The 12,052-nt window shown below is 48.1% G+C and overlaps 1 protein-coding gene across 4 annotated transcripts in view; it reads right to left on the bottom strand.

Moving 5' to 3' along the window:
• PHF2 (PHD finger protein 2) overlaps positions 1-12,052 on the bottom strand; it is a 92,068-nt gene that overhangs the window by 43,037 nt on the left and 36,979 nt on the right. For all 4 annotated transcript variants that reach the window (XM_063347767.1, XM_063347766.1, XM_063347769.1 and 1 more), the window contains one exon: positions 1,858-1,943. In XM_063347767.1, coding sequence (XP_063203837.1) covers positions 1,858-1,943 — 86 coding nt within the window. The remainder of the gene's footprint in view (positions 1-1,857; positions 1,944-12,052) is intronic.

Raw genomic sequence — 12,052 nt, 5'->3', positions numbered from 1 at the left:
TATCGTGTCGTTTTCCTACCACGCTGAGAACCTCACACGTTGATAAGACCCGAACGAGCGCCAGCACCCCAGCAGCACTTGCTGCCGTGATGCACGATGCGGACTGAGGGACGTACTGCCAAGTCCGATTTTTATTTGGATAAAAAGAACTGGATAGACAAAAACCCTCTCAAAGCATCAGAAGACTGTTGTTGATGCGACTCTCCTTGTCTTAACTGGTACATTAAACTCGCAATTTCTTTTTATTGAAACTGCCATTTCTCAAATTCTGAGATTATGCATCACGGTTTCCACAGAATTGATATTTAATTCCCGATTATAGACGTTTGCTGCTTCTGTCTGATTTTTTTCTCCTCCCGCACTGAAAAGTAGGTGCCTTTCATCATTCGTAATTCAAAGCGCAGTGAAAGAAATCAAAGCATCAGGCACATCTCAATGTTATACAAAACTCACAGAGGCGAGAAATCCTGTGCTGCTGCTTCTATACTGGGTCAGTAACAGCCTGGGAGTATCTGCAGTCACCCCCCCCCCCTCCTTTTCCACACAACCCATTCTAATACCAAATTGTTCACTTGAAGATGATTTGTGGTTATTTGTTTGACCAGTTTCCAGTGCGTTTGTCAGAAATCTTCCAGCAAAACATCAGAAAGGCTGACTCGTTTAAATCGAAACTTTTTGTGGGGACACATTGATTTTGTTAAGTCTTTCAGAACAAGCCTCCCAAGGGCTTTCTTTGCCAGCTTGCCCAATTTGTGCTGCCCTGCTTGGGCCAATGTTGCTAGCAGACCATCTGGGAGACAGAAACAGCTGCAGGTCATTCAGGTTTCCAGTTCACACTTGATTTTGAAAAAAGTCACAGTGGAAAAATGATTCCCATTTTTGGCCCCGCAAATGAACATTTCAGACTCCTCCCCTTTCTCCCTAGAAATTTTTTAAACTTGTAACTTTTAAGGCACTGCAGAAATAATTGCTTGTTTTTAAAATTACTTAACACAACAGAAATTGTGTTTTTCACACTAAAAAAGGCACGTTGTGATCCGTCCGGCTCCCGGGCGATGAGCACAGAGCCCTTCCGCCGTGTGTTGCTGTAAGGTTGCAAAGCAGTGAGAACCTCCGCATCATTGTTGCTTATTTAAAATAAATGGCTTTCAAGTAAAGCACTTCATCTTTTACAGGGATTGGTTTCTCTCCTTTTCTTTTTTTCCCATTGTATAATAGAAAGAATTTGTGAATTCATCTGACCAAAGCAAACACATCCTACAGTTCTTTCCCAGACAAAACTCCCACTGAGATCAACTGTCACTTTTACTCAGGAGAACTTTTTCCTGTGAAAGAACTGCAAGAATTGGCACCCTCGGTGCATCCTACGATTTTGACTGCCACTGAAATCGCTACAGTTTTATATCCCGGCCAAGCATAACACACTGTTTCTTACTCTTCTCATCCGAAGACAAAAAACACCAGCCAGTTTCCAAAACTCGCTGTATTAGAACTAGCTGTCGCTGTAGGATTTTTCTAGCCCACGGCACGAAGTGCCTTCGCCATTCTTAATTCCGTGCGGGGAAGGCAGCAGCGCGTTCACCGCCGGGGCCAGGACTGAAGCTGCCCAGGTGAGGTGCCTCGCATCCCCGCGCACCGCCTGAGGCCTCCACGTTCCCCAGTCCGGCCCACGGTTTTCTCCCTCCCCCTTGCATCTTTTTTCACCTCATGGTTTGAATTTTAATATTTATGACGCGCAATATTTAGGTGTGTCTTTTTGTCATGGAAAAAAAAAAGAAAAAAAAAAAAGCTGCTTCTTTTCTTTAAACATACAGAATGCGCTATGTATCTGAGGACCGGCTACGCAAGTATACTTACAAGTAGACTTTCCGTGCGTTTTCTCACAATTTGGACAATGATAGATGTCGATATCCGGTGCCTCTTCTTCCTCAACACCCACACAGCTGGAAGAGATGAAGGCAAATATTACATTAGCTTGAGCCCACCTCCAAACATGCAGGCGTGCAGTTAATAATGAAAAAAACCACCCCCCCCTAAGCCGCGCAGTTACTATGCAGCTATGCTCACTGCAAACAGCTACATCAAAGCAAAGCTCAGGTGCTTTTTACACTAGTACAGTCCGACTGGATTTTTTGCAGCCTGCATTCCTGATGCGGTGCTCAAAAAAGCGTCCATCAGAAGCCCACTACCACCGTGGACCTCCACGAAAATGCAGCAGAGAGTCCCAAAGACTTGGGTTTTTTCCCCAGGAAGACCATTTTGTATCTACCCAGAGCTCTCCAAGCACCATCCCACGTAAACCTAATTAACAAAACACATACTTCACCAAGCGTGTATAGACAGCTGCTAGGTACCAGAGCAATCTTGGCAAGGCAGACCGTACGCCAGACTTCTACAGGCTCCATCTCTATTACAGTATATGAAGATGAGGAGGAAAAGAAGACACACAGCTCACAGCACTTCTGGCTGCCAAGAAGATGGGTTGTATCATGGCAGCTGCTTAGAACACCCACCGAGATTCTTTCGGACGGCACAACACACGCAACAACTCAGCGCAGCCTGCGGGCACACCACGTGCAGGCCAATTCCACGGCAGCGCAAAGCTGGGGAGAAACAAAACCAAAGTGCAACAGAATGAAGTACCCCAGATAAGAAGTTGTTGCGCAGTCGAAGCGCCGAGCAGCCAGCCAAATAATCAAACTCCCGAACGGCACTGCTCCTTCCGACGGAGGGAAAGCAAACAGGATTCTGCTCCTGCTTGCTCGGTGTGAAGTGGCGCAGGCTGCAAGGCGCATTTGCAACACAGAAAACATGAGTTTCACGTGGGTGCTGTGAGATACGGCCTCCTGTCGTGGCTCCGTGAGAGCTCAGCTAGGCAAGAGGAGCCACGGGAGGCAACAAAGGCGGCCTCACCTTAGCCACCCGCACAAACAAGGCCAGACCACACCGCGATAAGAGCACTCCTGGAGCTCCTCTACTTCACAGCCTGAAACGCCTTCTCAGTGCTCTTCAGTTAGCAGGAACCACCGACACACCTCTTCTGCTCAGGCACGGGTCGCGGCAAGGCCATCTCCATGGGTATGGCAGCGTTCAGCCTCCTCTCAGCCCGCCGGCAGTGCGAAGCGGTGATCAGCGCAGGAAGACGGGTTCAGAGTTTGTAGGTGCTGGCTCTGACCCGCGGGACACCCGAGGGACGTCTGCTCCTCTCCCGCAGGCAAGGCCGCGGGGTGGGCCAAGCGACTCACAGAATCTCTCAAACCCTTCTCGCTGTGGTCAAGCTCTTTAGGACAACACCACAGCGTCCAAAATGACAAACAAAGAATTAGAGAAACTGGATGATACACCAGTAATTACTAAACATGATGGTCTAGATGCCGGAAGGCCCGAAACTGCTGGTTGCTGTCAGACGGGAATGTGCCTGGCCAAAGGAAGGACAACGTCATGGCCACGCATGCCCACCTCGGAGATGCTTTTTGAAGCCCTGCAGGTCACCACTGCTGTGAACCATCCCCCTGGCTCCACGGAGATCGGAGCTCTTGTGTCGACCGTGGCGGGGATGTGCACGTGTGTGCACGCACACGCTGTACACGAGCACGCACGCCAACGCCTGCACGCTTGGGGCAGGAGAAGAAACCGCTAAAATACACTACGGCCCTCCGTGTGGAGAAAGATGGGTTTGAAACCACGTTTGAATCCGAGGCGCACAGCGATGTTTAACTGTACAAACCACAGATCTGCTTGCTTTTAGAAAAGAGCATCAACAAAACCCATATTGCGTATGCAACCAAGCTGGAAAAAGCCACCCTAGCTAAGATACGGAATCAAATCTTTTTTACAACCCTTGTAAATGTTTTGTCAAAATATGATTCTGCCAGAAACCATAGTGGATATTTTCATGCTCTTGCAGCTGCCAGCATGTGTATGGGACCCAGCTCCCTCCAAAGCAACGAGCACAGGGGGAGCGAAGCTTTGCAGAGCCATAGAAATTCTGATTTTTGTGAGTTCAGGCTGCGAACAGGCTGGTGAACAGGACATTAGTTCTGAGTTGTGTAAAAGCAACTGCAGATTTGGCCGATGTTTTTTTATTAAACAGTTACTTGAAAGAATACCAAATTATTGGGTCTCCCCGGGCAGACAGCACGGAAAACTGAAGAGTAAGTTTGCAGACAGGAAAAACCATCCCAACAATCCAGTCCTCAGCATCCGGCAGTAAAATACCAGATTAAGCGGTAGAAAATTTAAACAAACCCTGGCAGATTAGAGCAAGCGTAAGAGAACGTAGAGGATTCCTCTACCCATAAAGCTGCATCAGCTGCTTATGCCACCGGATTCAGCTTGTTAAGCTTAGTCAAGGTATGGATTAGGCTCTCTGCTAGGGCTTGAAAAGTCTATATTTAGCTAAACTAAGGAGATGAGACCCTTGGGCGTTGCGTGGATTGCTACGGGAGGAGGTATGAAAAGCTACTGCACTGGGTGAAGGCTTCAGTGTGGCGGGAGCTATTGTTCTGAGAGCAAGTGAAAATATTTAACTAGAACAAAGTGGAAAAGTAAAAATAACTGACCTCAAACTTAAACAGTCCTCTAAAAGATGCAGTCAACTTTTCCAACTACAACATGGCTTTTGAACGAGGTTTGGCCATTTACAGCTACTCGTAGGCAGGAAGTCGCTCACAGCACGTGAAATTGCGAGTAAACCCTCCGAGAGACCACCCTATTAAAATGCCTCAGGTCATCTCCAACCAAAACATGAACCAGTTCCAGTTTGCGCCCCTTTTCTCAACGAACAGAGCTTTGACTCTCCGGCTATTTCTACCCGCAGAGCTGTTTGTGGGCTTCCACGCGAATGTAAGCACGCAACATTGAATTTCCATAGTTAAAAACAGACCGGCAGGGACAATCCCTCCAGAACGTTCCTGCCAGAAGAGGAACAAGCATTTCTTGCCGGGTGTATTGGTTTTATGTGGCGAGGTTTTGGTAGCGGGGGAGCCATCAGCTCCGCAGCAGTGACCTCCCCCTGGGCTGGTCTCCAGAGTGGTTGCACCTGTGAACAAGAACCAGGAGATTGCCAGCCTTGGCACAAGCCGGCGCAGAGTCCCGAGGTGGCCTCCTGCCTAATCTACGAATGTATTTTTTCTCAGATTGGTTAATTAACAATAGAATAGAATCAAAGCATTTCTCTAGCTGAAGAAAACCAAGTCATCTATAGCAGTCATAAAAGAGAAAACCAAGTCATCTATAGTCCTTCCCCCCTCAATTCCCCAAATTTGAGCACAAACGGGGCTTTGTGTTTTGTGTCTATGTTTTTTCGTGAGAACACTCTGCTTTGGTTCCTCCCGTTTCTTTCTCAGCCCATTTGCCTGAGAGCAACACAAACATAAAGAAGACTCGAGCCAAACCTTTGCTGCCCGACCCCGACCGACCGGGTTGGGTCTGAGAGCGCAGATCACAGCGGTGAGCTCAGGAGCAGCTTCCAGCCACCGGCGCCGCCGCAGCCAGCCCCGCATCCGCCTGTCGCTATGAGCCCTGGGTGCCTTACCAGCCACGGAGGAGAACTGGCAAAAGCTCTCAGTAGCGCTTTTCTGGGACTATTCAGACCTACCGACGAGATGAAAACGGACAGAAGAGGTTTAGCAGAGGAGCCTCAAGGCGTTGGTGAGGCAGAAGGACGGGCAGGGGGCAGAGGGCCCGGCGGCAGGAGCAGAGCTGGAAGCCGCCTTGTGAACAACAGCAGGAGCAGATTTATTTGCTTCGTTTCTGCCAGCAGCCCAAGAATCCGTTTCACAAAGCCCACAGAGACTCCAAAACAGTGCGCTGACATCCCTGCAAAATCCCACTCTGCTGCAAGAACTCCGAAATCGCGCCGCGCAGCATTTACACCTGCGGGAGAGATCGCTAAGCTCATCCTCCTGGTCACACCGCACGGGCACCTCACGGACGCCGGTGGCTTCCTACGCGGGGGTGTGCGCAGGTACAAAGCTGGTGTCCTCCAGCAAAGTATTCAGGGATGTCCCTGACCATCCGTAAATTATCTCCAACTGCTGCCTTTTAGCTGCGTGACAATTAAGGCGTTTGGCAGGACCAAACACGTTCTTCTTAGGGAAAACACCAGGTTCCCAAAGCAAATTAGAAGGGGAAAACTTTTCCTTGGTGAAGGATAAGGAAGCAAGGAAAGAAAATTCTCCCAGGACGCCCTGCAACGCCCAGGCCCGCTGTCCCGTCAGTGTTAACGCCTGAGAGGCTGCGGCTGTGGCTGTGCCGTGCCAGCTGGGAGCCGGAGCCGGGGATGGTGCGGAGGGTAGGGATGCAGGACATGGGAGCACCAGCCAGGATGCACCGCTCCACCTATAGAAAACGTCCTGCTCGACCTATAGAAAACTCGTTCCACCTTTTTTGCCCAAACGCAGTAAAGAAGCCATAAGAGATTAATTACTGTGCGTGCTGGAACGATTTAAAACAACTTAATGGTTGATTTTTTTAAATGGTATTTAAGTGATTTAACTCAGGTTGAGGCAGTCTAAAACTAATTTGATAATGAGATAAAAGTGAAACATTATTACTCGTGCATTTGAATTTTACCGAAACTGTTACAGGAAGAAAAAAATAATAATGAAAAGTAAAGCCTTTGATATTGCAGCCATTTAAGCTGATGCATCACACGTTTTACAGTGACTTAAATGGGAATTAGCACAAACAGAAGCATTTGCAGTCAGAGGCTACAAATTACATTTTTATCAGAAACTCTGCCCTTTGCCACTTCAAAACTAAATCGCTTCTGTGTTCACAATGAAGAGATGTTCAGATTTCAGTACTCCGACAAAGTTAACAATTTTGTTATGCAGGCAACGGTAATAAAAGGTGCGTCAATCGGAACTGGTTTTATAGCACAAATGTTCACAAGGACCTCGATTTTTCATCTTCAGTGAGATGACATTTGAAGTAATTTTAGGAGAAAAATTAACTCACATGCTATCTGTTCTACCAAAACCATGTAGTCTCCATTATCAACCAGAAGACGAATATCGAAAAATATCAAAAAATAAAACAACTAAACAAAAGGCTATTTGATGGGAAAGAAAATAAAATCTAGCAATACATAAACAGAGTAGACGGAAAAATAAGCTAACATCTTACCTTCTGAAAACAAACCAAAGCCATGTATTTTATCGGCTCCTGAGTAGCGCTCTTCAACCATAGCCCAGACATGAAATATAAGGTCTTCGGACAGAGAATTGGGTCGGTGAGAAAGGCTGCAAGCCAGCACAGACGGGAATGCCGGTGGATCCCCAGGATGCTCGGCACCTGCATGCTCCCAGGGGCGATGCTGCATCCTTGCTCATCCCTACGCGGCCGTGGACCACACCGACTCCAGATGGGACCTCGCTCCCACCTCACCCCCCTCCTAATTATACGTCCCCATTTCTGGAGTAGGAAAAAGCCCACGTTTCCCCATGTAGTACACTTCATCAACCGAGACGGTCAGCACAATTGTACCTTTTTGCAGATGAGGGATTGTGACGGGTGCTACTGGAGGGCTTTGATCGGGTTATCTGCAGGCTTTTGAACAACCCGGTCTGGTGGGAGGTGTCCCTGCCCAGGGCAGGGGGTGGCACTGGATGGTCTTTAAGGTCCCTTCCAACCCAAACCATTCTATGGTTCTATGGCTAGTTGTTATATTCTGTGTATTTAACTGAAGATCTGTTTTCAACCTTTACCACTTCATCAGAAACATGCTGAAGTCTTAAGGAATTTTAACACTGGTAAAAAATGATGCTTTGACTCTTATTTCACGCAACCATGCATCTGCTTCTCCTTCTCTCCCTGAATCGGTCCAAATCCATGTAACTTCTATTCCCAGCCACAAACCTGGGATACTGGCATCGCATTAAGTGTTGGAAAGCAGGAATTGATGTCACACTCCGTCCTCTTCCTGCAGAAGCTGGAGGTGGTGTCAATGGTCTATAAGGCAGGAGAGCAGAGGGCCGTGCTGCCAAGCCCACCTTCCAGTGTGCTCAGGGTCTGGCGGGGGCACGGGCAGGAGGGTGCCCAGGGCCAGCTGCTGGCTCATCTCTACTGGGCACTGGTGAGGCCCCACCTCGAGGGCTGTGTCCAGTTTTGGGCCCCTCACCACAGGGAAGACGCTGAGGTGCTGGAGCGTGTCCAGAGAAGGGCAACGGAGCCGGTGAGGGGTCTGGAGCACAAGTCCTGTGAGGAGCGGCTGAGGGAGCTGGGGGTGTTCAGCCTGGAGAAAAGGAGGCCGAGGGGAGACCTTCTCGCTCTCTGCAACCCCCTGAAAGGAGGGGGTAGCCAGGGGGGGTCGGTCTCTTCTCCCAAGGAACAGGCGATGGGACAAGAGGAAATGGCCTCACGTTGCGCCAGGGGAGGTTTAGATCGGATATTAGGAAAAATTTATACACTGAAAGGGTTTTTAAGCATTGGAAGAGGCTGCCCAGGGCAGTGGTGGTGTCAGCATCCCCGGAGGGATTTAAAAGTCGGGCAGACGTGGTGCTGAGGGACATGGGTTAGTGGTGGTTTTTGTCAGAGTTAGGTTGATGGTTGGACTCGATGATCTGAAAGGTCCCTCCCAACCCGGACAATTCTATGATTCCATGATTCTCAAGCAGCAAGTGGCTGCTCCACCCCAGCACATGAGGATAAAGGATCAAAGCCCCAGGTGGGGCTGCTGTCACAGTGCAGAAGAGGCACTCATGGCATTTTTATAGGTAATAAAGGTCATAATTAGTAATTAACCTGAGCTCATCCCTCCCCCTTAACTGGTATAATTTCTTGATGTATCATTTATCATGCGTTGCACAATAATGTTCTTCCTTAACAACAAGGTGTCACTTGTAAGGAACCCATCCAGTTTCAGAAGTCTCCACCACCTGAAAAAAACTACAGGCACTGCGGGAAAATTGGGACTTCCCAGCAGGAGAGAGACTCATGCTTCACATCTTGATACCAGGCCAACGTTAAGTGAGAGCAGTTTCTTCTGTCCACGCCACAGCACCCAGAAATGCAGCAGCCAACGCTGTGGACACAAGAGACGTTAAAAAAAGACAAGAAAAGGGAAAGAAAGAAGCCGTTCCAAGAGCAGTGAAAAGAGCTGTTCCTTGGATTTGAGTCTCGTGTGCTGTTTTTCTGGGGGCTGCCACAGGGTGAACTCTGACTAGGGCTCTTCCATGTATGTTCTCTGGTGTCTAGGGAGCAAACAGACAATCCTTTCCCTAAGCAGAAGGATTTATCTCATCTAATCAGCCACCTGTTTCCACAAAACATACAGGAGTTTTTGGGACCTCAAGCCTGCTGTCGGATATGGTTAAAGCTAAACAGTGAGCTCAGAAGTCGTTTGGGAGAAGAGAAGGACACACAGGCCTGTGTCACTTCAGTAGGAGACTTGAGAGCAAGCAATGGCAGGAGCAAAGCCATGTGCGCTGGTTTGGGCACACGGGCAAGCGTCCAGTACATGGGACTTGCTGAATTAGGGTCTAAATGAGAGATAACCCCGGCTACGCTGGACAGCTAGTACTTCACGTCGTCTCACACACGCTCACCCTAGGCGCATCAGAAACATAAATTTAGAGGGAAAGGCCTTTCAAAACACGACTGTCTCTGTGCGGTTCCCTTTAGGAGGGCAGCACCTTCGGCAACACGCAAACATGAAGGCAAGGTCAACCTGCACTGTTCAGTGGGTTGGTGTGACTGTCCTTAATCTCAACTACATTACTTAACGTCTTTGACTCGTTTTCTCCACCTGTAACGCAGTAATATTCATACCTGCCTGATAGCCTCGAAGGCTGCTGTAGTATAATTAACAGACATTTGCTCGGTGCTTTGAAGATGACAATCTCTGTGCAAGTGCTGGGTTGCACTACCCACACACACAGCTATTGCTTTAGAGGTTTGCCTCTACTGCCTGTAAATCCTCCTGTGGGAACTTACAAACACACGTTTTCCTTCTGACATTATCCTTTCCTTCACAAATCCAGGTATTTTCACGGGCACTTGTTAACCTAAAACTTACATTCAGGTTTCCGCAGTTCTGGGCCCAACGGTGGGACTTGTTTAGAGCAAACACACTGTGGACTTGAAGCACGAAGAATTAGCCTCCTCCAGCTTAGAAAAATCTTGAAGGGGATTTGTCTCTGTTCTACACAATTTTGACCACGTTCCTTCAATCTGAAGAGGTTGGAGGAAGACGCAGGAGAAGGTGCAGGCGCTACAGCCAGCAAAGACTGACCCGTGGTGATCTCATGCTGTCTTAGGGACGTTAACTATGGACGTGCGACCGTGCGACCCCCGCCGTAGCGGGGAAATGCCCACACAACTATTGCCGCCAGGCTACAAACAAGTACATACAGCCTACACCAGGAATACTGTGCTAACACAGGACAGGTATTCAAGTCACTCGAGCACCGCCTGCACTTCTGAATAGTTGCCATGCCTAAAAAAGCCGCAACCTGGGCTGGTGGGAGGTGTCCCTGCCCAGGGCGGGGGGCCAGAGCTGGGTGATCTTTCAGGTTCCTTCCAACCCAAACCATTCTGTGATTCTGTGGAAATCATTCAAACACTTGAGGGCTGGTGGCACAACAGGACCGCCGCTGAAATCGGGAAGGACTGCAAGTGATGCTCTCCCTCCTCTTGAGATACACTTCTCCTTCGATGGGAACGGCCTGGTCCCACCGCCCCTGCCGGCACCCAGAGGGCCGTGCTGGCGCAGGGGCACAGGGTGGGATGTATCTCCATTTCTACCTTATTTATTATTTGGGAATTCTTTGGGGCATAGGGGTGCTGCCCGCTCTTTTTGATGTTTGCGATTGTACTGGAAGTTCATCGCTTGCTTATAAAGTAGGTGCCCTTTCCTTTTAAAAAGAGGAACGGTGTAAATCTCTTTGTTCCAGTCGGGCTGAGAAATGCAAACAGGACTGAATTAGAGCAAGGAGCTGCTCTCTTTGCTCCTTCCTCCCCGCACTTCAGCCAGTTGTGCGAGTTCTGCTGTCTTGGATAAACTTTGCCCTTTGGTTGACTGAGCCACGTTTTGCAATTTTTTTTTCAAACTGGTTTGCAGTTGTGGTATGCAGCACAGAATGAGCCCTTTGGGAGAAAGCACGAATTACTTGACCTCTATAAAACTATTTGTAAAAGTGAGTGAAATCAGGACCTCCCTGAAAAACAAATGTTACAGCCAACTACGCCAGCTGTAGAATATTTTTTTAATTGCAAATGGCTGAGGAACTTCACTGATGTTACTGGACAGTGCAAGTCCTTGGCGCCTCCTTGATTAAGAGACAAAAATCTGCCCTATTTGTGGCGTGAAGACCCTATCTCTGCAGGATACAGGGACTCAAGCGTACGTTCCACCTACGTGTTTATCACAGGGACGTATCTGCAAAGCTCTCAACATAAATCTCTCAAAGGCCAGCGATGTGAAATGATCATCTGCTGGGGACAGGGCCTTGCTGCTCTCGCTGAAAGCGGCAACCCACACCACGCTCTCCGCAGAGCAAAACTCACAGGCAGAGTTTTAAAAACAGAGGTTGAACATTTTTCAGAAGGTGCACCCCAAACTGCAAGGGACGCTAAAACAAAAGTAAGCAGAGAAACAAGAAAGTGGACATTGAGAACTCAAATTACACTCAGAGAAATACAGATTTTATGTCACCAACAATACCCAGATTGTTCAAGCCTGAGTCATAAAACAAGTTTAAAAACACCAGAAACAAATCACATTTAGCAACTGCGGCTATTATTATAGGATATGTTTCCCTACGGTAAAATAGTTTTCGTCTCTATTACACAGAACACTATTAATGATGATCCGTCCTCAGTTGCTATTTTTGTGAGCAGGTTAGTTGTTGTGGAAAAAGACATCCTGTTTTTTGAATGCGTTATATCTGCTCCGCTTGCTCAAGTCCCCAGTGATTTCTGTAATCTCAAGACATTACAAAGGAAACAAAAGTTTAGATCCCTCTGCAGAGAGTTACTATTTTTACATGGTTGTATTGCTGCTATTCATAGGCATAAAATGCTAAACTACTCCAGTGGCTTAGATGCA

The sequence above is a fragment of the Chroicocephalus ridibundus genome, chromosome 10 (genome assembly GCF_963924245.1).
Source record: "Chroicocephalus ridibundus chromosome 10, bChrRid1.1, whole genome shotgun sequence".
Classification (NCBI taxonomy): Eukaryota; Metazoa; Chordata; class Aves; order Charadriiformes; family Laridae; genus Chroicocephalus; species Chroicocephalus ridibundus.
The sequence above is the reverse complement of the archived record's forward strand: the minus strand, read 5'-3'. Positions and strand labels throughout refer to the sequence as shown.